Source organism: Musa acuminata, chromosome BXJ2-10, assembly GCF_036884655.1.
Source record: "Musa acuminata AAA Group cultivar baxijiao chromosome BXJ2-10, Cavendish_Baxijiao_AAA, whole genome shotgun sequence".
Lineage (NCBI taxonomy): Eukaryota > Viridiplantae > Streptophyta > Magnoliopsida > Zingiberales > Musaceae > Musa > Musa acuminata.
In genome coordinates, this window is record NC_088347.1 from 25,161,707 (window position 1) to 25,188,375 (window position 26,669).

A 26,669-nucleotide genomic window follows, 5' to 3' on the forward strand; every position below is an offset into this window, starting at 1 on the left:
TCTCGTCTTCTTCACCAGTGCGATCTGCCATTAGTTGGAATCGGAACTGTGCTATCCAGAAAATTAAATGAGAGGAAATTTCACTCGATTGTTGCTTCCTGTACTGTTGTTGGGTTTTGATAGTGACCAACCAGAGTTTGTTTACTGGTGTTTAGTTACCAATTCATAGGTACAGTTAGTTGTTGGTTAGGTGACGATTGGTGTTTGGAGATACAAATATATTATTGTATGTCACACTCATTATGTCTCAAGTTACATACTCGATAATTGACAGTTAAGTTAGTTAATAAAGACTTTGAAGTGGCGTTTCTCACGAAATATTGTTTTATAATTAGGTGTCTCGCATCCGCCAAACCCTAATTTGGGCCTCCATGACATTAATGTGCCATATCACCGGCCCATGACCTTTTGGAGGGAATTGAAACAGAGAGAGAGAGAGAGGGGCGGTACGAGGAAGGAACGGGAGGAAGAAGATGCCGCCTAAATCCGATAGCGTCGAAGGTACTCGATCCTCGTCGCTTCTCTTATCGTGCGAATTGATTCGCATAAACATCCTCCCCTTCGTAACCGAGCGATCGTATATTTTTGCAGGCATCGTTCTTGGCTTCGTCAATGAGGTGAGCGAAAGCTTCCATCAAAATCCACATTCGGAAATCCCACTCTTCTTTTATTCTTATGTTGATTGGATGATGTGAAGGCGTGGATATTTGAGTAAAAATTTACCTTTCTTATTCGCTTTTCTTCCATGTCGTCGACTATGGGTTTGGCCCTAATCGGTCAATCTTCTTCTTACCGCTTAAGTACACGTGAAGTGTTTAATGTTTCTGCTAATTTGATGCATCGTAAAGTTAAGATGAGCAATTCACTATATTTTGGCCTAAGTTCTTATCCACAATCCAGCTTCAGCATCTGCTACTCGACACCACAAGTCGATTTACTTTTATTGCAACCCTATGCTCCTGATTTCGTGGTAGCTTTTCTCTGGACGTTGTGATTTGCACCAATATTTTGTCATTTCTTGTTTCACTTGTCTTACTCATTTACTCTCGAGCGGAATTGTCTAAACGAGGGTTGCAGTTTACTTATCCTTATTTTCATTTGCAGTGCTTGGTAAAAACCAACTGTGTTTCTGCTACAAATCCAACAAAAAAAAAGAAGTCTTTGGTTGGCTTCAATTTGCCTTGTCACATCCCAGTATACCAAAATGTAGTTATCAAGTTAAGAAATTGTTGCTTCAGCACAATATGAATCACTGGTTTGTAAAAGAATCACCGTCTATGTCTGCTTGGTTGTATTTGTCAGAGAAGGATCTTTTTAAAAGGTAACCATGTGGTTCATGTATAGGATTGCCACTATTTTTCGCGTCTAGAAGATTAAGGGCATTACGTAAACGCAGATGCACAATTAGACATTGAGCTAGGGTCTCGTGCAATCATTATGACTTAGCAGCGTTTTCAAGAGCTTAAGCAGATTTTCAAGTAATAGTGCCAAATACAATAGCGGTCATAAATGCGGGGTCTCTTATGAAGTTTTTGAACTTCTGTACTGGAGTGTTTCAAAAAGGTGTGTATCAAATAGTTCTGAAAGAAAGAGCCAGAGGTTGTTCTAGAGGTATCATTTTAAATAGTTCTCGCATGTTTTTATTTATCTATGTTTATTTTCTAGTATTTTCATAAATTTCACATTGAAATTTGGTGATTTGTTGGTGCTAATAGTAAGCTTGGGTTTTCTCATACAGCTGAAAGTTTGGTTCCCTAGGAGGGTGTTATGCGCTTTTATGTTTTCAAATATATATTATGTATTGTAACCCACTTAACAGGGCCATCTTGTGATCATTCATATATCTCCTCGAAGAAGATAAGATGCACTATCATTATCGATGAAAATCTTTCTTGGAAACTTGCTTAATATAGATTATTACAGAATTGCATCAGGAAAAGGCATGATAAATTAGAAATGCTACAAAACAACATAGCATAAATGCTAGGAAGGGTGATATATGATCTTCTGCAATAATTTGTTGGCTCTCATGTCCAAATATGACTAGAAAGTCGAAACATCAAAAAATGGCATTTGCATCCTTAGAAATGTCTGCATATCAAACATCACTCCGGAATTCTTTTATAGTTTCGATAATAACAGTTGAATGGTTGTTTGTGTAAGGAAAGGTTGTGATCTCATAACATCCAGGATAGAGATTACAAGAAAATGACTATGAATGCAGTATTGAGAAGTGAGGTCAAGATGTTCTCTAAGAATGGATCATGCCTATCTTGAAGTGGCCAAAAGTTAATGTGTACAATTTGGAAGTCTGTTTTCCCAAACCCACTGTTTTGCATGACTTTTTTGTTTTTGTTTTTAATTAGATAAAGGAACTGTTTTTAGAAAGCAGAAAGCTACAATAAGGAAACATAATCAACCTCTTCCCATAGCCTCCATTCTAGAACAATTATCTGGCCATCTACCTTTTGGTACATGTACACTAAAAGGAAATAAATATTATCTGTACCTTTTCATGCTGGAAAACTGATTATAAGTGATGGTTCTGTAATCTTTTATGTATTTTTGACTAATAATATTTTCTTTTTTGCCAGCAAAATAGGCCATTGAACTCTCAGAATGTTGCTGACGCCCTGCAGAAATATAATCTGAAAAAAACTGCTGTCCAGAAAGCACTGGACACACTAGCGGAAAATGGACAAATTTCGTATAAAGAGTATGGCAAACAGAAGATCTACCTTGCTCGTCAGGATCACTTCAAGATACCAAATAACCAAGAGCTGGATCAGATGAAGAAGGACAATAGCAAATTACAGGATGAACTCGGAGCACAAAAGAAAACTATAAGCGAGGTGGAGGCCGGTATTCTACTATTCCCTCATAAAGCCATGATACTATGGCTTGGAAACATCATATTCGAATGTGTTAATAGGGTTATCAACCATCTCACCCTTGTCAAACACGTCATATTTATTCTCATCCATTATGGTCTCATAAAAGAGGGCAAGCGTCGATTTTCTTCTGAAGTTGAAATATGTACATTCTGTTTGCAGAAATTCGAGTTCTTCATTCGAATTTGACATTGGAAGAAATACAAGATAAGGAGGCTAAGCTAATCGGCGAGGTAAATCAGATTGACATTCTAGTTAAGGTGTTCCTTTCTGGTAAACTGAAATATCCAAATATAAGTTAATCGGAAACAATTTCATTGTCTAGGTCGAGGAAATGGAAGAAAAACTGAGTACATTGCGCAGTGGGGTTGTTTTGGTAAAGGCAGAAGACAAAAAGGTGATTGAAGAAACCTATGCTGAGAAGATCAATCAGTGGAGAAAGCGTAAGAGGATATTTAAAGAGTTATGGGATGCTATAACTGAGAACTCACCTAAGGACCTGAAAGAATTTAAGGTTTTCTTATTTTGAGCTCATCTTCTTGGTTATATCTGAAATTTACTGTTCTGCTTCTCCATTGAAACCCTTGCTCATACTTTTACAGGAGGAACTTGGTCTGGAGTATGATGAAGATGTTGGAGTGAGTCTGCAATCTTGCAGTGAACTGATTAATCCTGGTAAGAGAAGAAAAACAGCCCGTTGATATCACCTACCTGTTTCTATGAATGATGCTATGTTATTCATATACATACGATCTTTAAAAGGTTTAGACACTCTTAAGAGAAGAGTTAAGAAGTTCTTTGATGTTGTCTTCTTTTGCCGTTGCTAATTTTGGTAGCAGCCCAAATGATGTTGATCTTGTCATAGAAACTTCTTATGAGTAGCCATTATATCAGCAAAAGAAATTACTAACATTGGTCGTCTTCTTGTCTTCTGTTAGATTTTTATTGTAGGACCTACAGGACCAACTTCTTTTTGGTTGCAATGACAAACATGAGCACAAGTTCAATACCACACCCCACTCTTAACTCTGACACTGAGACAGCCAAAATCTCATTTTGCATGTTTCAATTCGTCTAAACAAGGAAAAGAGTTTATTGTTTGCCCCCTAAAGTCATCTTGTCCTCACTGAGATGGGTTTCTTTCCTGAACTCTAATGCAGTCGGCGCAATTCTACAGAATCCAGGTATGCATTCTCTGCATTATTATACATTGCAATATTGCCCAAGGTTCCCGATCTGAGTCCCACCTTGTTTGTCTCTTCATGCAATGAATTGATGTTCTTTTCATCGGACCTTATTTCTTTTCCTCTGCGGTAGGCAGGAGGAAGCAAGTCGTATTATTCTCCGTGCTTGTCTTCTAAAGATGCAGCGAACTGCCTCTGTTCTGAGCCTTCGTGTCCATTGTTCCCTCGGAGACTCGGCTGTTCGTTGCCAACAACATATAATGTTCTTCTTGCTAAACTCCCGCGTCTCCCTGTCTCGTTCCTGCCTATCTCATGACCACTTTCATCAAACAAAATATTCTTTATATTGATTCCTGCTGAGTGTTGCGCATTCCAACTCATATTATCTTCCTCATCACTGGAGTCAGAGCTCGAAGAAGATAGCCTCCTTTGCTGCTGCTTGATGCACTTCTCCCTGTATCTTTCTTCTCGAAGCAAATCTTTCTGTTTTGCTTTTTTCCCCTCTTCTGCATCTGAACCGTAAGCGCCCGCAGAAGTCTCTGCTTTGGCCGTCTTAGCTTCCTTGATCGCACTTGTCTTGTGGCTACCAGCTTTGTTCTCGTCACCGGAGCCTTTTCCTTGGGACTCCGATCGGCAAAGCTCCACTGCAGCCCTTGCAGCTGCCGCAGCATAGGCAGCTGATTCAAAAGCCGCCTGTGCTGCCCCAGCCGCATCGTTATACTTCTGATGGCTGTGGCTCCTCGGCCAAAGATTCTCATCTGGTAAGAACTGATCCTGAATGAAATCCACCGGTGGTTTCACGACGGGCTCTCCCTGAATCATAGAGGTCATATATCCTTCTTCAGTTTGCTTCGATTGGAACAGCCGCTTGAGAAGCGAGATAGATTCGGTATAATATACTGACCTCTGCAACATCAGAAGAGGGATCATAACATCCCAGTTTGTGGCCTTTCTCGGCGGCGATCTCCTTCGTCACCCTCTGTCTGATCTCCAGGCTTGGCTGCGCGGTCGACAGCTTCTGAATCATCTGCACGAAGAAGATCCAAGATCAGTGAGGGCCCTTTTTCAATGAGAGCTAAACATAACCCTATACAACCTTGGCATTGACACGACAGTCGTTACGCAGCTCGAGAGCGGCACACACGAATTCCTTCCCATATTTGGAGGAAAAGATGCCTCGGACCTCGTGCAGCTCCGGTAACTCCGCGCATCTCGACGCGGCAAAGATCAGGCTCGCGATCGCCTCCCGCAGCTCCTCCGGGCACTCCCTGCGTCGGAGAAGAATACGGTTTGATCAACCAGGGCAAGAGTTGGTTCCGTGACAACCCAAGACAAACACGGAGGAGAAGCGTAGTGACCTGTGATCCAGGAAGACGGCCCTCTCACCCAGAAGATGACAGTAGTGTTCTACCATGGCGAACGCGTCCAACATGTTCTGCTCCTTGATCACATACTCCACCTGAGGAGGAGGACGTCAGCATCACATACGAAGCAATCGCGGTGAATGGGTGTCTGGCGAATGAGATGTTTGGTCACGTACGCGGAGGAGGGCGCTGTCGACATGGCCGAGCTGGAGGAGCTGAGCAACGTCTTCCCGTGCCTGGTCGCATCGGGCCTGGCGGCGGTTGCGGAGCACGGCGAGGCGGCAGATGGTGAGGCTCAACAGGGACTTCAGCATGGGCATCTGCCTCGAACTCCTCCTCCCCAGCAGAACGTCCAGCTTCCGTCCCATCTCCTATTCCCTCTCCTAACTTCTCCCACGCTCTTCTTCTACCATGTGTCCTCCTCGAGCGCGTCTCACTATATATATGGCGTAGCAGTGGGCCGTTTCACGTAGCGGGAGAGACGACGGTGGTGGTGTGTAAGGGGCGGGGGTTTTCCATTGCTTCGAGGCCAAGGCTTTGAACTATTGCGGCGGGAAACTTCGCGAAGATAACCCATCTCTTTGAGAGGCTGACCGAGTCAATTACTCATGTTGACAGAAGCTTTTGAGTTTAAGTATGATCCGAGCGTAGTCTGTTGATCAAGTCATCGCACAGTGGTCTGTATAACTTCCAAGCTCAGCATGATTTTGAGCATCGATCAATTGAATTCTAGCTTCTTTAGTTCATTCTACCAGCTGTTACCGTGAAGCCAACAAGTAAGCGATACCGTCTTACAGAGTTTTGGATGGATCGTTAACCTGAGATGGTCGCCATGGATTCTTATCCTCCTGTACGTTCGTCGTTGGTTTCGTGTATCGCATCAGTTAGCTAAGAACTCATTATCAAGAGACTCACCTAAAAGTTTCTGTTGCTTTCGAAAACGTCAACATGGCCAAGCTTGCACTTCATCAGAAACCAAAAGCAGGCAGAGCTGAAATGTTGACAAGTCATAGTGCAGTGTTCTTCGTCTCTCTATTAAGAACATCTAACCTGCGGTTGCTTCCAATTGCAGAAAGCTGGTCGGATGAGGAGATATAGGACAGATAGGAAACAGTGGTGATTGCACTCTCTTGCAAGTGAAACTTTGGCTGTTAATCCTTGTTTTGTCTCCTGACATGTTTGGGTTTATTTTACTCTTCTTCACTGTTGTTGTCATCGTATTATTAGAGAAGATTCTTTGAATTATGAATTATAAATAATATTCTTCACTTTCATATGGATCATGTCATCTTAAAAGATATGGAATCCTACAAACATCCCATATATTTTAGGTTTTTATTTTTGTGATTCATAAAAAAATTAAAAATTAGTTCTTTTATAAACATTTTATCATGAGGCTCATACCTATTGAATTACAATTAATATACTAAGAAGCATAAATAATATAAATATATTATCCTTATTTAATGATATGATGTCTATGTTTCATAAATATAAAAAATGATATACTTTTTTTTTACTTTTAAAGTTGAAATACATATTTTTTTTAAAAAAATATTTATAATGTTCTACGAAAATGTTAGTTGGGTATGCATAAATATTGATATTTATTTTAAATATATTTTATAGTAAAAAGATACAATCATTCGATGCAACAAGCTTAACTATATTAACGGACTTGAAATTAAGTTATGATAAGAAGCATACATATTTAGTAACAAAAAGTGATGGTTGAATTGTAATTGACCTTAAGTGAATCTCAGGACTTAAATGAGTTTGACCTTATTAAAGTAAGAAAGTTTGAGTTTTATACATCATGTATATGGAAGATAATAAACTACTTTGACATGGATGAAATAATAAAAAATTAAATGGAGATAAAAATCAAATACAAGTGTTATATTAAAAATGTTGTGATACATAATTAAGATTGAGGGACTGAGTTTAGATAAAAAATATCATCTTTGTCAAATCAAATTAGACTTAAGTTGCTATACTATTAAAATTATATTAGTAAGAGAAGAAAATAAAATAAAAATTTAAAATAAGACCTAATAAAATTAAACCCTAGACCTAAAGATTAACTCTTATACACTTCTACTTCTACTCTATTTTGAACTTATCCTTCGTACCCAGTTAATAACCCACGACTCTTTCTTTTATTTTTCAGTTATTTTTTGAACTTTTCATCATCTTCCAAGAAGATTAAGATAAGAAAAGCTCAATTCTTTTTTTACTATGCATAGGATTAAGGTTTAGTTTTTTTATAAAAATTTTATATATCTTTAGACTTTGATGATGAAGAACAAGAAATGATGAATACTTTCTAAAATTATTAAAGTGGGCGAGAGAAGATGCCAGCACCATATAAAAAGATTATATTTAAGTGAGCATAACTCAAGCATTTTATAATTGATTTCATATAATTTTTATATAAATGTAGATAATAAACTATCGAACCTCATTAACCTTACATTAATTTTTAATATATTTTTAAATTATTATCCTATTAATTGTTTTAATCTTCTAGTGTTCGTATCTCCCTCCCCATGCATGTTTTTGATATGGACTGTTGAGTTTGCAGCCTCCTCCACTTACCACCCATGAATGTACTGCTCTTAGTGCACTGATTACTTTAGTTTATTAAAGAAATCCCAATCATGTCGATGCACCATCACCTCTCATTCCTAAGCTGCCAATTGGCCCCCTGCACACTCTTCAATTGGATTAGGCTAATATGATACTACTCTTTGTTCCGGAGAAGTTAGGGAGACGTCAACTCCAAGTTAGGCCATTAATATATTATTTATCTTCCTCCTAAGAAAAGCCAATTGATGAGTTTTGAGTCCTTTAGGGCTTTGGGTTAGGCCAGGGAGCATGAGTTTTGGCCACAAGAGAGGGTATTGGAGACTGCCACCACCAACACAGTCACTCCCACTTGTTGTGTAATGGTAGATGATTAAGCCACTCAGGACTTTGGAAGGTAAACAATGAATCCAGCCTCTTTCGGATGCATCGATCTGCCATGCTGCATTCACCGGAGTACAGAATGTATACGTAATGTGGCACTTGTCACACGCAAGGCAGGAATGACACCTCTTGCTTGCACTCGATAAGAACATTCCCTCTCCCTTCTGACCACACCATGGGAACGAGATCCTTAATTTCACTCGTATAAGGTGGTCTCGGCAATGGAGATGAGATTAGCAGGTTCGACAGGGAGAGAGGAGGTCATCCCTATTGCTTTGTAGCTTCCTGTGCTTGCCACTCTTCTTACCGGGAGGAGAAGGATGGGAGCCCTTCCCCAACTGATCGGTGACCGGAGGAGAAACTTCCATCCTAGGGAAGAAGACATTGGCCCTGTGATCGAAGAGATCGAGGGGCTCATCAAAGTCTACAGAGATGGCCATGTCGAACGCCTGCCCGCTGTCGTCGAGGTTCCATGCACGTGGGCCCCTGAGCCTGACGTGGTCAGCAAGGACGTGGCCGTCGGCCACTCCGCCGGCCTCTGGGCCCGGTTCTACGTGCCTGAGCTCCGGAAGCAGAAGCTGCCCTTGCTCGTGTACTTCCATGGCGGCGGGTTCTGCGTCGGCTCCGCTTCATGGAGATGCTACCATGAGTTCCTGGCCCGTTTGGCCTCGCAGGCGAGTTGCGTGGTCCTCTCGGTGAACTACCGTCTCGCCCCGGAGCACCGCCTGCCCGCGGCCTACGAGGATGGCCTCGCGGTGATGAGATGGGTGAGGCAGCAGGCGAGCCATCGAGGTCCGGACGAGCTCGGATGGTGGCGTGCCCGCTGCGACTTCGCTCGTGTGTTCCTCGGCGGAGACAGCGCCGGCGCGGCCATAGCCTACAACGTGGCCGTGCAGCTGGGATCGCTCGGCGTGCCGGCCTGCCTCAGGGGAGTGATCCTGATCCAGCCTTTCTTCGGTGGGGTGGCTCGGACCTCGTCGGAGAAGAACACGATGCAATCTTCGAGATCAGCGCTTAGCTTGACGACGTCGGATTGCTACTGGAGGATGGCGTTGCCGCCGGGCACCGATCGGGACCACCCCTGGTGCAACCCCCTGGCCAAGAGCTCCCCGAAGCTGGAGGACTTGAGGCTTCCTCCTCTGCTAGTATGCGTCTCGGAGTTGGACATACTAAGGGACAGGAACTTGGAGCTCTGCGAGGCCATGAGCAGCGCAGGCAAGAGTGTCGAACAGGCAATCTTTGCTGGAGTTGGGCATGCCTTCCAAGTGCTCCACAATCACCATACATCTGACGCCCGGACCAGTGAGATGCTAACACATATTAGGGCCTTCATCAACAACAGGTAAAGGTAGAGATGTTCTCTCGGTAGCCAATGGAGTACGTACATTAGGAACACACGCAAGATCGAGTTAGTAAGGGTTGCTTGTACAAAGAAATACATATGTGCTTCCACAAACCAACTTCAACTTCTCCTCTTTGTTTCGTTTGATGACATGAACGTCTTGGATTCCAAGTTATGGGCTGGTTCATGTGATGCAACATGGGATCCATTACACTGGAATCCATGACAGAGTACTCTGCACCCAAAACAAAGTTTCCCACAGCTTGCTAGCTCATGGGTGTTCTAAAAGATACGTTTGCTGAGAATCTACTTTTAAGATCTTCTTTTCCTCGAAGCTCAAAAGTGCCTTTGAATTCTACAGGACACGGTTTGCTGTCTGTATGTGAGAGACCTCACGATCGGATCTCGAAAGACTTTTGAACTCACGACTTCGGTCGATTCCTACATCTCTCTTTATATAGATTCTGACGATGTATGGTTATGAAACGTTAATAATTTGTTAGTATAAAATCTATAATCATATTATTTGATCTATAAGAGCACCATCGATTAGATCTGAGATATCAATCTGCAAAGAGAACTAGATCATTCTCCTTTTTTTTATCTTTTCACAGAACCACTTAGATTTATAATTTAAAAAAATTGAAAGAAAAATCTTAATCTCTTAACTGCGTTAATATACGTCTTTTTAACTTTTAGAGATTCTGTGTGAGAACAGAGGGTCTATGATAAGTTATTAGAATAGTTCCTCTCAAGATCATTATCCTCTAAGGAATCTTACTTGAATTTTTTTGTATTGACCAATAACCATAATCAAAATTCAATCATATCTATAATATATCTTACCTAATTAAATAGAGTCACATAATCTAACACAATCTATCACATAATCTTATCTAATTAAATAGAGAATAAATTCTTTCATATTATTTTTGAAATTATTTTGAAGCTATGGCTTTAAATTGGCATTTACCGCTGTTTCCGGCCAAGCAGATCAAAGGTGACGATTGGCATGTGTTCAATCTTACTTTTGGTAGCATTTGTCATCCTCCCTGAAACCAGAGTGAATCAAACCAGGATGTGTTCATTTGTTCGACGAGTTTGAATCAAACCAGTCAGAGTTATCATATATCAATCTGAACACTAATTCAATCCAAAAATCTAATCTTTTTAATGTATGGATCGAACCTGCCGATAGGTGAATCATGTCCTCCTAATTTGTTAAGCTCATTGCAGTCTAAATATTAACAGAGTGGATTCCTAAAGAAAGGGCAGTACATGAATTACCTGAAGAACTCTGCCATAATGTTAAATGGTCATCATCAGTATCCATCATGATAGTTACTCAGCATCACTTGTGGACTAGCAAAGCAGAGTGCCACAAAGAGAGGATAGCTATGAGTGATGAGTGGTGTACCAGGAGAGGGATGTGGCAAGTAAGCCCCCACCGATTCAGCTATTCCTTTTTTGTGGAGAGTAATGATACTGTGGATGGGGTTCCATCGTCTTTAATTCCTCACATTGGCAGTGTCTCACAAAGTGACAAGAAGAACAACACAAGAAGAACCAGGAATGGCGGCTTGTAACTTTGGAACAGAAGATGCGTACGGTGAATGATGCACATGCAATGCCCTCCACCTTCATGTGCATTAAATTGCAGGAACAGACTCGCATCATCCGTTGACCTGCCAAATGCTGCGATCAATAGCAATGGCCCCCCACCGAACCAGAGATTGATGTGTCTGCATCACAACTTATTTCTCGCATGCATCAGACTTGATGGTTTCTCCCTGTTTTGAAGATTCTCTCCACAGTATAAGGAATTCTATGTACAAGTAACAATGATCTAATCAAGAGACTCGCAAAAAAAAGATGTCAGATCACCACAAGCGAAGCAATTGCTACAGCTCAGTCTGTCTCACTGTGCCTATGCTTCTACCGCAGCAAGCACATGAGCTCAAGGACCCATGGCGTCCTGCAATTAAAGAGTCCCTACACTAAGCTTCTTGGCGCCGCTACCGACACCACTAAAAGACATGTCCATCTTCGAAGCCTAAACCCGACGCCCTGCGACGGAAGTATGCCACTCCTCAAGAAAGCTTCTCGGATAAATTACAGTGTATCTGGAAAATGACTCACCGAAATTAATGAGTAAAACTTAATGCACGAGGAAGAGTCTTCCCCGTAGCTTCCCTTCCCTTTCAAAAGGAGTCTTTGAACTGCATCCACCGAGTGAGGCTTAGGAATCTTTCCATCGATTGTCTTGAGATCCAATTTATATCATCTGCAACTCGTGCCATTTCCGCAGGTGACTTTTTGATTCATTTACCAACGAGCGACGAATCTGACCAATACCTCTTCCAATAGTAACTGGAAGAAAGGTCCGCGAGCTTGTTCTCGGCAAATGCAAGCACCAATCACCTCCCAAGTATGATGACATGAGTTTATCTAGTGAGATATGGAACCACTCCCAACTTTAAAAGTAAGATGGGAGGCCACAGAAACCCCCTTTTATCCATGGAAGACTCCGGAAAAGCGCGAGTGAAGAATGCGTACGATGGACTTCGCCGATGCTGCATGCTTTGGTGCTTCTCTTTTGACTCAGCCACCAATGAGAGTGACGTGCATTGTCTCTCTTCTTTCCTAGTAAGATAATACCGAGCTGTTTCTAACCCCTAAAATGAATAGTGGGAATAAATGAGTGCCAGAATCTGTAGCTGCTGTTAGCAGCCACAAGGCAAGAGGAAGAGGGCGGCGTGGGGTCTTCCGACCGGTGCTGTGCCGTTGGCTGTCTTCTCTCCTTACCAGTAACCGCAGACCAACGCCACACGCGTCGGGCCTTCCCCCACGTGCGCCGGCGCCACTGAGATTGCTCGGCTTGGTACGGTCGCGGTCGTCTCACGTGACGATCACGTGACCCCCTACCCTTTATTACCTCCCTCCGGTCCGCCTTCCCCACTTGCGAGCGGCGAGGGCAAAGCGTCGTCCGCCACCAACGAAGGTTACTTTGTTTGTACTGTTCTTCGAGCGGATTTGGTCGAGGTCGGATGGAGGCGGAGAGCCCGTCGAGCTATCGGTACATGGGGCGGAGCTACAGCGACAGCGGCGACTCCTCCGGCGCCTTCAGCGACTGCAACAGCGACCATTCCGGCGAGTTTCCCTCCTCCGGATCGCCCACCTCGTCGACTTCTTCCTCTGGCGGCGGACTCCACCGGCTTCTCATCTCCTGCGCCGCTGATTACTCGGACGAGGTGGTGCGCGGGCTCATCTCTGAAATCGAGTCCCCTTCCGTCACCGTGGAGTCGCAGCGCCGCGCCGCCATGGAGCTCCGCCTCCTCGCGAAGCACAGCTCGGAGAACCGGCTGCGCATCGCGGCTGCCGGCGCCGTCGGGCCCCTCGTCGCGCTGCTCTCCCACCCGGACCCCCAGCTGCAGGAGCACGGCGTCACCGCCATCCTGAACCTCTCCCTATGCGACGAGAACAAAGCCCCGATCGCGGCCGCCGGCGCCATCCGACCGCTCATCCGCATCCTACGAACCGGCACCCCCGCTGCCCGGGAGAACGCCGCCTGCGCCCTCCTCCGCCTCGCCCAGCTCGACGACCTCCGGGCTGCCATCGGCCGCTCCGGCGCCATCCCTCCCCTGGTGGCCCTCCTCGAGTTTGGCGGCCCCCGCGGGAAGAAGGACGCCGCCACCGCCCTCTTCACCCTGCTCGCCTCCCGCGAGAACAAGGCCCGGGCCGTCGAGGCCGGAATCGTGCGGCCGCTCCTGGACCTGATGGCCGACCCGGAGTCCGGCATGGTGGACAAGGCCGCGTACGTGCTGCACGCGGTGGTGGAGGTGGCGGAGGGGCGGGCGGCGGCGGTGGACGAGGACGGCATCCCGGTTCTGGTGGAGATGGTGGAGAGGGGCACCCCGCGGCAGAAGGAGACGGCCGTCCGCTCCCTCCTCGAGATCTGCAAGGATAGCGCCGTCTACCGCAAGATGGTCGCCCACGAGGGCGCCATCCCCCCTCTCGTCGACCTCTCCCAGTCCGGCACCAAGAAGGCCAAGGAGAAGGTAAACCTCACCTCGCCGACGACAACCCCACCTCTTACTTATATCGATCTTCTTTTTTTTCCTGTAATTATTTCCTTCCCCTAACTCCTCTTTTAATCCAAATTTAAACGCTCAAACCAAAACCAGGCGGAATCGCTGCTCGAGCTACTGCGGCAACCGAGGACGACCGGCAACTCACACCGGTAGAACTGGACACGTGGCGCGATTCCAGAGCCGGTGACCCTCGATGTAAGATATGTGACCGCGAGTGACTGTGAATTTTCCTAAGCCAATGGAAAATGGAAAAAGAAGCTTTTTTCTTTTAACATAATGCGATTGTTTTTTTTGGGTGTGTATTTTTGAGATGGTAAAAATAAAAAGAAAAAAAAAAAACAGTGAAGCCGTGGGTGATTCGTGTATGCTAATTTATGGCGTGGCGAGTGCATGAGGATGTGAAGTAGGGAGGAGGAAGAGATGGATGGAAGGGGATGATGATGGGAGCATGTGATGGTCCTGCGGATCGCGTCCTCCGAACCTGTACCTCAAGTACGGACACACGGCAATGCCTTATCCGTTTCGTCGAGGTTGGCGACGAGTCGCCCGCGCCAAGGAAAGACTCGTTCCGCCGCACTCGCTCTTACCGCCGTTTTGATGTGGTAATTTTGTTAGAGGATTAAATTAAGATTAATTCATTCATTAAACTTATATCAGATTTTATAAGTTACGTTCGATTTCACATTATGATGATGTGCATTCTAATTCTTAATATCTATAAATCTGAATCAAATCGTATGATCTTGAATTTGATTCGATTCGATTTCGATGTTTGAAATATGGATGTTCCTATCCTTCCTTCTTGTTCTCGAGCTGTCCCCTTTCGTCCATTAAATGAAATAAAATAGTTTACGTGATGTGCTCGGCATCTCTGTGAAAAGGAAATCAATAACGCATCGGATTGCGGCGGGATGGCAAATGGAGACATCCCCATAACGCGGCTCGAGTCATGCATGAGGCCTTCCTTACTTACATCCCTCTCCCGGTTATGGGAACGCAAAAGTCGCTCATGGTGTCCTCTTATCCTCATTCATTGCACCCTCCGTCGTCACAAACTTGAAGGCTAATGTTTGGATGTGGTGGTGCCATTATTAGGTTGATATTGATACTACGACATGACAAGTGAGTCGCATCCTTCGTTTACAGGTTTCGGCTTTTAATTCGACGACTCATAAACTCTTCTCACGACAGCATGTTCTATTAAACAATATGATAAAAAAAATAATAATAATTAATCATCATTATTAAAAATATTAATCATCACTACAGCATGTCCTATTAAACGTCTAATCGTTACGTAAAAATTATCATTAAAAAATCTAAGGTATATTTCATCGATCTATCTTTGTCGATAACGATCATCATGTAAGGTTATCTTTCTCTTATCGTCTGCATGCATAAAATATCAAAAAAAAATATTAAAATAATTACAAATTATTCCTTTCGAGATCATATATAAAAGTTAACCCTTGACATTATGTCGGAGGTTTTCTTCCTAAAAAAAATTTTTATTCATTACATATCTTAATTATTAACTTGAGCATTAAAAGAATCGAGTCAAAAAATTTCATTGTCATAGTATAAATAGTGCATCAAGAGAGCGACACTTCAACCTTAAGTCATATTTAAATCATTACGGAGTCATCTCGGAGCTATCTCAAAATCACCTATAATCGTCATCTTAGATATTCTTGTGCTTTTGGGTTCGAACCACGTTGGATGGATTTAGATATTGACGATGAAATCCTTTAACACAGTCACATTTATACCTAAGCAATAAATTTAATATAGAATTAATAATTGATAGTCATCTAATGTAAAGCTAAATGAAGTGAGATTCATAATTTTTTATATTTTTTATAAAAAATAAATGATGAAGATATAATTTAAACTATAAATAATCAAAACCTTCTTTATTAGCTAAATTAATTATTATTTTTATCCTTGTATTGGTAATCTAACTTAAGCCAACATGATTTTATGGTCAATATTTTCATCAAAAAATTACACAGTACAATGAGACTTTTTCTCGACAAAGTCTGGTACTCGGACCATGAAAGTCAAGTCAACCCCATGGCAAAGCCACTAAGCTGCTATACATTGGAACAGTTGAATCTGAACAAGAAAATAAAGATCCATTAATGCGTCCTTTCCTGCTTTGAAAAGACTCGTCAAACTTTAAAGGAGGACGTGAAACAAACTTTGGTTTATGTGACACACGAACAAAGAATAAAAGGTTGATCCAACTCGGGCATTCATGTTGCTACTTTATTAGTTTTTGTACTTTTGTTTTGTTTCTGTCTTTTGTCTAATTCCTTTTCCCTTTTTGTTCTTCTTTTCAATGTAAATGAAAGAAGGAGAAGCACAGATAAACTCTTGAGCTAATCACAGATAAACAACATGAAATTAGGTCAAAGAACAAATGGGTTAAGTGTATTTATTCTCAAACAAGACAAAATCAACATTCACAAGAAACACGAGGAATCCAAGACAACAGTCCAGAAAACACTTTCCCATGAACAATGTCAAACATCCCAATGGTTCATTTCCTTAGCCTGCATGATGGAGAGATTCAACCATCAAAACACGATCAGCAGCTGTTCTCTGCAGAAACACGCAGAGAGAGAGAGAGAGAGCTACATGGTTTTGCACCTTTTCTTCTCCAAGACACAAAGTGGATCGACTTTGGCGGTTGCAAAAAGACACAAAAAGCTGAGCAAAAAAGTAAATCCTTCCATTCGTTCTCCATCCTCAGAACTCTGAACAGGAAAAATCCAAGTCTTGTGTCATGTTCTCCACTGGATCTGTCATGCCTCCATTGAAGCAGACATATCCTTTGAAAGCCGATTTGCTTGCGCATTCGTCTCCACCACCTTTTAGCCATACCAATCATTCATGATACATGATCTCTTGGTTACCACTAAAGCAGTAAATATCTTCTCACTCCTAATTCTCTCTCTCTCTCTCTCTCTCTATATATATATATATATATATATATATATATATATATATATATATATATATATATATATATATATATAATTATATATATATATATATAATAATTATATATATATAATTATTATTATTATCACAATAGAAATGGTAAACTGCGCTTTCTCTTCATTTCGCTTTCCGGTGTTCGCAGCCTCCATGTTGGATCTCGTGTTCATGCTTCGCATGTCAGTATCGCTCTCACTTTCTTCAGCACCGAGCCAACTCTGCCTTGCGTTGCTCCACTGCACCGGCCATCGGATTGCTACTGTTCGAGCTGCAGGAGCTTCCTCCAACCAAAAGAAAGCTCCGCCATTTGAGAGCACCACATGGATCACGAAACAGCTACTGTATTCAAATACGACGGCTGGGATCATATACACAATGGGTTGGTGAGATGTGCGACTTCGTTCCACGAAGTTGCAAGTCAAGTGGGCATGCAGTGGAACAACTTTAGCGGCCGCCGACGAAGTGAAATCGACGTGTTTCCGGTACTACTGCTTTAATCTGCCTCATCCAGCTTTAAAGAATTGGCGGTCATACTTGGCATGAGGAAGGTGACTCATGGGATACGATTAAGCCAATATACTAACGAAGACTACGAAGCAAGTCAACATGATATTAACCAAAGATCTTCCGGTTCACCGAACACCTGAGAGAGTAAGTGTTGTTGTTGGGATTCGCATAAAAAGAATTCATCTCGTGGCCCGACGGAGCAACGAGTTAGATCATAGGTTTGCATCTGAGACTGCCATTTCTCTGAATTGATGCACTCAACCAATAAAAGGAGCAGAGAACAGGGAATGTGGTATTGCATTGCCCCCCTAATGATAGAATGCAGAAACTATGACAAAGGACAATGGAAAAAACAAAGGCAGAAACGCTTGCAATGGAATCCAGGAGTTGTTTACCGGTGAATCGGGCTAGCAGACAACAATAATAATAAATAGATCCCAAGGCAGATTAGTTGACTATGGCCTCGAATCTAATTGTTAGTGAACCAAGCTATCACACAAAATCACAACAAAGAAAATGTCAAATGAGCGAATGATCAATGGAGGTTTTGTACTTGAGAATACGAATCAAGAAAAACACGGATTTACTGGAGGAAAAACTATGACCTCAAACATAGTTCGCGCAAAAGAGAAACAAAATAAGGAGAAAAAAACACGCTATCTTTAGACAACAGAATAGCATAAGATACAGAATTATCAAACTCTTTTGAGTGATTTTGCTTTGAGTACGCTAAAGAAACACCACTATCTCTTGAGAAATATCAGATGGAACCGTTCAAGATGTCTTGACGGATGCAATGGCTACAGAGCCAACAGTGCTTCAACCTTAGCTATCTGCTCTTCTTCATTCTTTGGGGTTGGGCTTCTATTTGCTTCATCAAAATGATCATGCCTCCATCTTTCTACTTGCAAACCACCCTGTCGATAGGTTTTTTTCTCGCCGTATCTTCCAGCAAAAGTTTCCCTGCCCCTTGTGTCCCTGCTACCATGCCTCTCTCTCGACTGATAACCAGCTCTGTACGTTTCATTTCTTTGGTGATATCTGTCTCCCCGGCTATCATGTTTATCGTCGGCCTGATGGAAAAATCTCTCAAGCTCATCTCCATGTGAAAAGTAGTTTTCCTTTTCCATCCGTCCTGAAACACCAAAAGTTTGTCGATCATGGCGGTTTCTGAGTTCTGATCTAGTGGGAGGGACATCTTCTGCTGGCATTTTTTTTTCACTGAATGCAGGCCTTTTCCTGGGAGCTGATGCCTCAGCCTCCAATTCAAAATACCCATCATGTCTCCACTCGTCGTCATCTTCACATGCTTTACTCCTGTCATGTTTCCTCTGCAAATCAGATGCCTCTATCTTGTCCACCATGCTGCCATTATGCTCTTTTAAAGTACTCCGTCCATCGTCTTTATGACGACACATAAAAGAAGTTTTAAAAAAGAAGACGTAAATTTAAAAGGAGTCAACTGATTAACTCTAATTAAATGATTTAAGTTACCAGCAGTTATGTGAACATAGTTTTGACCACCATGCCCAGCACTGCCACATTCATCGTGCTGCAAAGGTAGCCTAAGATTGTTATATAAAATGAGGTACTTTGAGGCATGGGTCTGAACAAGAATCCTGCTACACCAGGAGGAAAAAGAGGTTCATATGCAATGAATAACAAATTAAAAGAACAAATATCTCAGTTAAATAATTAATATGATGCACTTTAGAATGTCAAGACTGTTGGAACCATCTTTAAGAATGTCAGACTGCACCTTAGAATCTGCTGATAAAGAATTCTCATATGGCAAAGTATCTTGAAACCGCCCAAGATGCTTCCATTCCCTATTGTCATCAATGTCCAAATCATGGTTGCGGGAGTATGTTCTTGCTGATGCTGGTTTTCCATGTCTCCTGAATCTTTTTGGACTGTTAAAAAAGGGAAACTTTGGTTAGAAAAAGTGAGAAGCAACACCATCCGTCCTAGTGATGAATCCAGAAACAAATACTAAAGGCTTGTAAGAAAAAACCTACAATTTATTTAGCTGTAGAATATTTTTTTCTTAAATTAAAAATGCAAATTGCGGATGGCCTTTCTTCGTGACGTTTTAGTTCCGCAAAATGATGACCAGAAGCAGTCAAAGAGAATCAATGATACATACGTTGAGGTGTCCCTACATAATTTTTGACCTGTTCTGTTTTGCTGTGTTGAAAATTTGTCATGTGCTGCTGTGACAGAAAGTTGTCAAAAAATATTAAATGGATTTTAAAGCATTTATGAAATTTAATGATTTCAAACATTTATGAACTAAAGGTAAATGAATTTCATAATTATACATGGCCCAGAACATTGTCCTCACCCAGCATAATAGTCTATTGAATTCAAAGCACTGATGATAAAACAACAAGTGTTATAAAAGAAACATTTCATCCAAGTTTCAATCAATAGAAATTTGGTTCAAAGATAGTGAAGATTTGTATATCAAAGGGCGAGGGATGAAGATATTAGAGAGCAGTGAGATAGAAATGAAAGGAGAGACAGCCAGAGGTTTTCACATGTTGACTTGGAAAATATAAAATTTTAAAAATTGATTGCAGAGTTGTTCATTATCATAAAGGCAAACTGAAGACAAGCAAAATGCACATGTACAATCACATCATAATGTCAACGAAATCAATCACAAACAGAAAGAGGACTTCTGATAAGAGGGAAAAAAAAAAGAAATGGCATACAATCATTAAAGGTTAATATCAGCACGTGGTTTTCAAAGTAACAATACAAAAGATATGGTCAGGAACGCAAGAACATAAATGCAACCATTTTTTTTTTTTTCAAGCTTGTCTCCTACCCATAATGTTCCTTAGAACTAACTTTTGTGAGCCATAACCACTGAAAAATGGCAAAGGTCAAGACAGGGCTCAGACTTCTGACTAATCATCAAGTCTTGTCCCCAATGAGTTATTTACAATTTCAGATAATAAAAACACATTAAAGAAGATTTTACCAAGCAGGCCCCACCTTTTGAAAAAGTAGTAGATTAGCATATCTGAAAGTTAAATCAATTTTTCATCAGTTATTGAATTATGATTTATATTAATTTTCTATCATTGTAATTTCCACAAACAGAGACCTTTATAACACTGAGGCTAATCAATTATCACACTTCCAACATCTTTTAGCCAAGGTTCAAGTCACAGAAATAGTCTTTTTGCTTACAAGGCTAAGACTACATACATTAACGTCCCTACACTCTGCATTAGCAGAAACCTTGTTTTCTCAGCTATGCTTTTTAGAAAAAGATTGTTATGCACACTGAATTATTTCTCCTCCCTTAGTTATGCTTTGTATTGTTTGTGTATCATTTTCTGCAAACGAAGACCTTTGTAAAACTAGGGCTAATCAATTATCATGCTTTAAATTATCCTTCAGTGAAGGTTGAACTTACCAACCCAAAGTAAACATAAGTAAATACATATTCTGGGATACTATCAACAGAAAAGCACCCAATAACACAAGAAATGATGATGTAAACTGAGCACTGGAGTCTAATGTGCCTACAGTGCAACAGACAATGCAGAAGAAATATCTCCTATAAGGAGGATAACACTAAATAGGTTTTTTGTTGGTTTACAAGAGATTCAAAATGGCAGCAATTTCTGGTGCAACCACAGAATGTGCTTACAATGCAACAGACAATGCACAAGAAATGTCTCCTACAGGGCCACTAAGAGTAGAGTCTCTTGGTTTAGAAGAAATCCAAAACGGCAGTAATTCCTGCTGCAAATTTACTCAAACCATGAGCCTTGCCAATCAATAGGTATAGCACCTTGCAAAACTAGGATTCAATGCTACAAAGTTAATTTCTTGGCCATGACTACGAGCGTCTTAGGAAAGTTCTAGCTTGGGCATTAGACATCCAGTTTTGAGGGCTTTCAGCAAGTTCTATAGTACATACTACACAGATATCGTCGGAGCAAAGGTCTTGGTTGCTGGTCAATAATAATCTTACACAAGTGCCTTCTTCTCCGAAGCATAGGCCGCGGGGAGTACCACCGAATCAATACTAAAGGTAAAGGACCACCGAATACTGAACCCCCTGTATCATCTACTCTAAGCAGACACCCAATTGCAAGAAATACCCATTCTCGTCAAATACAGCTACTTCCCCAAGTCTTGCACTCCCATAACCATCTTACACAAAACAAATGATAAAAGAACAAAAATCAAGACTCCCACAGATCAGATTTTTAGGAACCTGTCGCCGACCTGATCCTAGAAAATGAATCGATCCCCCGAAGAAAGACTCGGGAACGAAATTGCACTGTCAAGATATGGCACGTGTGTGAGAGAGATGAGCTGGGCACCTGGGTTCCCTTTCTTTTTCCCTTTCCGATCGGGAGGACAGGCGTCTGCCATCGCAATCACGGCCCTCTCGACGAGACAACGATCCTCCTCCCTCCCCGCCTTCCCTTCGTCTCCGCTCCTCCGGCATCTTCACCGCAAGCGAGGATGGCAATCGTAAAGCACAACCTTTCTCCTTGGGGCTTCGCCATCGTTTACACCAACAGCCCGCCCGCTCCTGTGGAATTCCGTCCCGTCGGACCGTAACTCGGTTCGCATCGGACCCGTTCGAGCGCTAATCCGGCTCGACCGGATTCAGGTCCACATTAAATCCAACCGGTTTATCTGGCGTCATATGGATGAGAAGCCAAATGAAAAATCATATATATTTTTCATATATCGACATCTTTTAAAAATATTTAAATATTTATATAGTAATATTAGTGTAATATCAGTCGAATTTGCTTGCAGGAAACAAACCACGGCGGTGCCGGCGAACTCTCTCCCATGATCGAAGCAAAGTTACTGTATGAATGGTGAATTCATCCATTGTGTAGTAAGGTCTTTCCCTCCCGGAATGGCACCCTCTACCATGCATCACCTGCACTGATGCCATAATGCTTTCATGAGGCACTCATTACCCGCGCTGGCTTCCCCGCTTAGATCTGCTGCCATTAACAGCAGAGCAAGACGAAGCAGCTCCCGAAGCGCCCCGAAACGGGAAGCAGAGCAGCCGGACCGGTCAGTCGTAGTACTGCCACCTTGACTGCCTTTTAATGCTTAATTACTTACTGATTTCCCAATGCAGTCCCCCGTTCATCCCCTTTCACTACTTTCAACTCAAACATTCTCGTGAACCCCTCAGCTCTGCACCCGCAGGGACATCATTGCCTGAATTCACATGTAACTCTCGGGAGCTTCGTCTCATGCGATTACAGTGAGGTTTAGTCAGGCATACTCCACAATCAAAGATTAATCATGCAAATCTTCTTGTGAATGGAGCAAGAACAAAGTTTGAATTCCCCCTGGCGGCAGCAATCTCCATGATCGTGCAGTTATCATCGGTGAGGACCAGCACAACATATAAAGGCAGAGGTTTTGAACACGCAGGGCGACATGTTGCAGTAAAGTAGTACAGTTGCAGAAAATAAAGCCCCGTTTCCACAGTTTGTTTCACGTCAAAATGCGCAAAAAGGCTTGATCTTTTCTCTGGTTTGGCCGTGAAAGTGGGGCACACTTCCCACGCCTTCGTCCTTGGGGCCTCAGAAGCGCCCTCCTCGATGCTATGGAAGGACAGGCACAAGCTCGCCACAATGCGATGGCCAGACTCCGATTCCGAGCACCAGCTCCCCTCCGCTTTATTGGCTAAAGACCAACCCGCTTCTCCTTGCCCTCGCATCCCCAAAAAGTCACCCTTTCACCGCCCGTCCCCCCTCCGGCTTCCTAAGGGTTTTATCCCACCTCCCTGTTCTTCCCACTAGAACACGAGCAAGATAAGAAGATGGTCGGGTTTCGCTGCTGCTTTGTTCACTTTCTCTACCTTATCCTTCTATCGGGTCTTACAGGTAACTATCTGTTTGTTATTCCTTCTTTCTTGAACCCTTTTTGTGTTGATATATGTTATTGATGTGTTCTTCTTTTCCGCTTCAGTTACAGGTCAAGAAGGCTTTGAGGTCGTACACCTCCAGGAACCAGACTCACATGGGAAGCGGCCTTCGGTTGGGGTCTCAGTAAGCGACGCAGACCTTCCCGTGGTCTCTTCCAATGTCTTAGCAGCTGAAACCTGGCTGAGATCGCATGTCTTAGCTCGCTACCCTTCTACTAGGATTACCACCATCATAGTTGGAAGAGGCGTTCACTGTAACAAGAGCAATGAACACCAGTGGGACTTTGTTCTCCCTTCTGTCAAGAACCTTCACTACTCTCTTGTAAGGTGGGGGCTCGTGAGGGAGATGAAAGTCTCAGCTGCCTTCTCCGCCGACTGTCTGCACCAGCACTCTCGCGTTACACTCAAACCCATACTTGGTTTTCTGCAAGAGAGTGGCTCAGCTTATGCCATAGACGAGCCTTCCTTTTCTGCTCACCAAGATGCTTGGAAAAGGTTGGGCATTTCTAAGCCTAAGGACATCAGAGTGGTGAGGGAGAGCAGAAAGCTGTCGTCTTTGACCTCGCCTTCAGCTTCAGAAATGCCAAAGCCAGTTGGCTTTCAGGTGCCCTCGCACTTAGCCAAGAAACCAAGTCCCCCACCCATGATATTTCCGTCGCCGCCTGATGGTTCCTTTTCTTTTCCACCTGATGCCTCGCCCGCGTTGGTCCCTCCTGCAAGCCCACCTGACGTGTTCTTGGCCTCGCCACCAACGTGCCTGCCTACACCGGCTGCACCTGCTCCAGGGTCAGGGGAGGGGCAAAAGGTTGGCTTGTGGTGTGTAGCAAAGCCAACCGTTCCAATGGAGAAGTTGCAGGAGGCAATGGATTACGCTTGTGGTGAGGGTGGGGCTAATTGTGAGGAAATTGGGCCCGATGGGAGCTGCTATTACCCTGATAATGTGGTAGCTCATGCTTCCTACGCTTTTAATAGCTATTGGCAGAAAACAAAACAATCTGGAGGCAGTTGCAGCTTCGACAGCACCGCAGTGCTCATCAATTCAGATCCAAGTATGTGTTCGTTCGCATCATTTGCACTTCTTTCACTAATTCATGTCTCAAAACTTTAAACTGGTTCTTACAATTACATATGCCAATTTGAGTTGGTCCCCTATTGTATTGGTCTGACATCTGCTGTATCATTGGTAATCTATTGTCTTATGGTGCTTTTTAAGTGTTATAAAACTCTAAGAATCCAAAAGGCTAGCTGAAGGACAGTAATGGAAAACAGTAATAGCTTAGGTAAATTGTTACCCACTAGCTCATAGATTGAGCTGTTTTGAATGCATAGTATGGTTATCTTTTGTCCATTTGATAGACCTGGATATTTTGCAGGCTTTCTAGGGTGTCATTTTGAACTCAGCTGAGGCTTTATGCTGGAAAATGTCTTGTTACATTGGGAATGACTCCTATCGAATCCATGTAAGTTTCTATCTTGTTGTTGAAATTCAAAGCATTTTTTGTGAATTTATAGTTGACATGGTAATGATTGTCTTGTGCTTGATTAGTTGGTAAAAAGGGAGAGCCTGTTGCCATATGATCATTGGAACACTTAGCTCTAATCTTTCTAGGTGATCTATCAAACTCAACCCTGACCGGTTCGATCTCTGTCAGATTAAGAAGATTCCATTTGGTTTCAGTTGAGTTTCTATTTCTTAGTTGGTTCCTTTACATCCAACTAGCTGAGCAGGTTTCAACAAATTACCAATTGGTCAGGTTATCTTGTAGACCTTGACAGCAATCCCCACATAAGCAAGTCTGTTCAAGTCCTTTAAGAGACATTTTATTCTTATATATATATATATATATATATATATATATCTGCCTCTGGTCAATTTCAAAAGGAAAAGGAAAATCACAGGTCCTCTTTATTGGTCATAGGCTTTGCTAATGCTTTTCAAGTGTCGGGTGAGCATAAAATAATCATTCAAAGGCATTGGCATAAAAAAAATTACAGAGAGCTTCTCTACATATCAGAGCCAGGTTTCATCCTGGGACCTGGTTATGCTGGTGGACCTGATTGTTGTACAAGATATGATTGATTTGTAATAAGGCCAAAAATTCACACCCTACTCAACAAGTTCCTGTTATCTGGGGACATCTACATGTATAATCATTCTTTCTCTGCTTTATCTGCTACTTCTAATGGGACAGCTACCCATCTGAACATAAGCCATTTTTATTATAAAAGGCAAACCATTATCAGGGTTTATTTCTTTCATAGTTTGATCTACTACTTTACATTAAATAGTGGATGGTTTCTTTAAGGTTGGTTATGTCTTAATCCAGCCAAAAGAATGGGTTAAGTTAGTCACTGGACCAACTACAGAAAAAACAAAAACCCATGCCTTTGAAGTTTCATGGAATCATAGATGCCATGTTGCTTCAGTAAATTATTTTACATATTTGCATCATCTACTTTAAACTGCAGTTTGCTCAGACACAGAATTTTTATTCTATTCTTATTGTTTGGCTTTGGTATGAAACTAAGCTGAAGCAATTTCACTTTGAATCTCTGGTTCTTCTGGGTGTTTTTACTACAACTTTTATTTTTTTAGAAATTAAACTTACAGAACTCTGTTTCTTCAATTTTTTTTGTTGCTTATGAATTCTTTTTCTTCTTTTGCAGGCCTTATACATTGCTCAGATGTGCTTATGGGTAGGAGATCTGTGAAGCATTAGTTTGCATGTTTTTGCATGGTTTAGGACTCCTTTTGTGGCTTCTTTTATGCATGTGTTAAAGTAATCAACAACTTTGAATGTTCTGTTGTTTGTGTTAGATGGGTACTGACTACATGATATTGAGACTATCTGAATGGAAAAGAGTAGCTTCTTTGTTCATATATTTGGAATCTAGTTGCTTCTATATAAAATAATTGTTTACTAGGATTGAAATATCAGCTTTGTTGCATTTTCCAGAAACAGGAATAATCAAATGTTATTGCATTTGATTATTGCATATTACAGGTTATTTCTTACAAAAGGAGACCCCAGTTCAAAGTAACAGCTGCACAGGAATCAAGCCTGTGTTATTGCATATTACAGGAATAGGGATAATTTTGTGTATAGATTCTGAAACATTTTATGAGAAAGTAAAAAAACAAAAACAAAACAAATCCTCACTTTTTTCTGATCTTTTAGTGTGGGAAAAAAAAAAGATTCAGGATTTTATAAATAACATATTGGATGTGAGACTATGAATCTTTTGTATGTGAAATTGTCAATCAGTTCTTCAAATTTCAGGGAATGTTTGGATTATTTGACAGCACTAATGATATTTAGGAGGGAGTGTTTTGAGTATGTGAAGTGATGAAATTATACTACGAGACAGGCGTCCCTTTCTGAGA

At 42.1% G+C, this 26,669-nt stretch overlaps 6 protein-coding genes across 8 annotated transcripts; 4 read left to right on the forward strand and 2 right to left on the reverse strand.

The window, feature by feature from the left end:
• Positions 1 to 377: 377 nt before the first annotated feature.
• On the forward strand, positions 378 to 3,803 carry LOC135625457 (homologous-pairing protein 2 homolog). Its single transcript, XM_065130309.1, has 6 exons — positions 378 to 501; positions 592 to 617; positions 2,595 to 2,862; positions 3,054 to 3,124; positions 3,217 to 3,405; positions 3,494 to 3,803. The coding sequence occupies exons 1-6, from the start codon at positions 474 to 476 to the stop codon at positions 3,590 to 3,592; spliced, it is 681 nt and encodes a 226-aa protein (XP_064986381.1). The 5' UTR covers positions 378 to 473; the 3' UTR covers positions 3,593 to 3,803.
• Positions 3,804 to 3,964: 161 nt separating this feature from the next.
• Positions 3,965 to 5,920, reverse strand: LOC135625456 (uncharacterized). The gene is made up of 5 exons (XM_065130308.1): positions 5,616 to 5,920; positions 5,434 to 5,534; positions 5,172 to 5,343; positions 4,980 to 5,102; positions 3,965 to 4,888 (listed from the first exon to the last, which is right to left on the reverse strand). The coding sequence occupies exons 1-5, from the start codon at positions 5,805 to 5,807 to the stop codon at positions 4,229 to 4,231; spliced, it is 1,248 nt and encodes a 415-aa protein (XP_064986380.1). The 5' UTR covers positions 5,808 to 5,920; the 3' UTR covers positions 3,965 to 4,228.
• A 2,545-nt stretch (positions 5,921 to 8,465) lies between these two features.
• On the forward strand, positions 8,466 to 9,879 carry LOC104000723 (probable carboxylesterase 17). The gene has a single exon (XM_009422835.3). The coding sequence runs from the start codon at positions 8,730 to 8,732 to the stop codon at positions 9,753 to 9,755; it is 1,026 nt and encodes a 341-aa protein (XP_009421110.2). The 5' UTR covers positions 8,466 to 8,729; the 3' UTR covers positions 9,756 to 9,879.
• A 2,814-nt stretch (positions 9,880 to 12,693) lies between these two features.
• Positions 12,694 to 14,207, forward strand: LOC135624629 (U-box domain-containing protein 4-like). The gene is made up of 2 exons (XM_065128452.1): positions 12,694 to 13,809; positions 13,936 to 14,207. Exons 1-2 carry the CDS (start codon positions 12,799 to 12,801, stop codon positions 13,993 to 13,995), a joined length of 1,071 nt encoding a protein of 356 aa, XP_064984524.1. The 5' UTR covers positions 12,694 to 12,798; the 3' UTR covers positions 13,996 to 14,207.
• A 3,698-nt stretch (positions 14,208 to 17,905) lies between these two features.
• LOC135625884 (uncharacterized) lies at positions 17,906 to 21,913 on the reverse strand. Of its 3 annotated transcripts, none has more exons than XM_065131002.1 (4): positions 21,702 to 21,913; positions 19,112 to 19,265; positions 18,847 to 18,904; positions 17,906 to 18,754 (listed from the first exon to the last, which is right to left on the reverse strand). In XM_065131002.1, exons 1-4 carry the CDS (start codon positions 21,827 to 21,829, stop codon positions 18,153 to 18,155), a joined length of 942 nt encoding a protein of 313 aa, XP_064987074.1. In that variant the 5' UTR covers positions 21,830 to 21,913; the 3' UTR covers positions 17,906 to 18,152. The 3 variants fall into 3 exon arrangements, with proteins under 3 accessions (XP_064987074.1, XP_064987075.1, XP_064987076.1); XM_065131003.1 differs by having other exon boundaries at positions 18,847 to 18,971; positions 21,702 to 21,886; XM_065131004.1 differs by having other exon boundaries at positions 18,847 to 18,971; positions 21,604 to 21,739.
• Positions 21,914 to 22,861: 948 nt separating this feature from the next.
• On the forward strand, positions 22,862 to 26,165 carry LOC135624206 (glucan endo-1,3-beta-glucosidase 7-like). Its single transcript, XM_065127614.1, has 4 exons — positions 22,862 to 23,243; positions 23,329 to 24,333; positions 24,658 to 24,744; positions 25,952 to 26,165. Exons 1-3 carry the CDS (start codon positions 23,180 to 23,182, stop codon positions 24,687 to 24,689), a joined length of 1,101 nt encoding a protein of 366 aa, XP_064983686.1. The 5' UTR covers positions 22,862 to 23,179; the 3' UTR covers positions 24,690 to 24,744; positions 25,952 to 26,165.
• The last annotated feature ends 504 nt before the right edge of the window (positions 26,166 to 26,669 follow it).

Excerpts from the sequence above, each read along its gene's own strand:
- LOC135625884 (XM_065131002.1), bottom strand. The coding sequence starts at position 21,829 with ATGCCGGAGGAGCGGAGACGAAGGGAAGGCGGGGAGGGAGGAGGATCG. Across the intron at positions 19,266-21,701 it reads GAAAAAGAAAGGGAACCCAG|TCCAAAAAGATTCAGGAGAC; the intron begins GTGCCCAGCTCA and ends CTTTTTTAACAG. Across the intron at positions 18,905-19,111 it reads CTTTATCAGCAGATTCTAAG|CACGATGAATGTGGCAGTGC; the intron begins GTGCAGTCTGAC and ends CTACCTTTGCAG.
- LOC104000723 (XM_009422835.3), top strand. The coding sequence starts at position 8,730 with ATGGGAGCCCTTCCCCAACTGATCGGTGACCGGAGGAGAAACTTCCAT.
- LOC135624629 (XM_065128452.1), top strand. The coding sequence starts at position 12,799 with ATGGAGGCGGAGAGCCCGTCGAGCTATCGGTACATGGGGCGGAGCTAC. Across the intron at positions 13,810-13,935 it reads CCAAGAAGGCCAAGGAGAAG|GCGGAATCGCTGCTCGAGCT; the intron begins GTAAACCTCACC and ends AACCAAAACCAG.
- LOC135625457 (XM_065130309.1), top strand. The coding sequence starts at position 474 with ATGCCGCCTAAATCCGATAGCGTCGAAG. Across the intron at positions 502-591 it reads TAAATCCGATAGCGTCGAAG|GCATCGTTCTTGGCTTCGTC; the intron begins GTACTCGATCCT and ends ATATTTTTGCAG. Across the intron at positions 3,406-3,493 it reads AGGACCTGAAAGAATTTAAG|GAGGAACTTGGTCTGGAGTA; the intron begins GTTTTCTTATTT and ends ATACTTTTACAG.
- LOC135625456 (XM_065130308.1), bottom strand. The coding sequence starts at position 5,807 with ATGGGACGGAAGCTGGACGTTCTGCTGGGGAGGAGGAGTTCGAGGCAG. Across the intron at positions 5,535-5,615 it reads TCGACAGCGCCCTCCTCCGC|GTGGAGTATGTGATCAAGGA; the intron begins GTACGTGACCAA and ends CCTCCTCCTCAG. Across the intron at positions 5,344-5,433 it reads GCCGTCTTCCTGGATCACAG|GGAGTGCCCGGAGGAGCTGC; the intron begins GTCACTACGCTT and ends TCTCCGACGCAG.
- LOC135624206 (XM_065127614.1), top strand. The coding sequence starts at position 23,180 with ATGGTCGGGTTTCGCTGCTGCTTTGTTCACTTTCTCTACCTTATCCTT. Across the intron at positions 23,244-23,328 it reads CCTTCTATCGGGTCTTACAG|TTACAGGTCAAGAAGGCTTT; the intron begins GTAACTATCTGT and ends TTTCCGCTTCAG. Across the intron at positions 24,334-24,657 it reads GCTCATCAATTCAGATCCAA|GCTTTCTAGGGTGTCATTTT; the intron begins GTATGTGTTCGT and ends GATATTTTGCAG.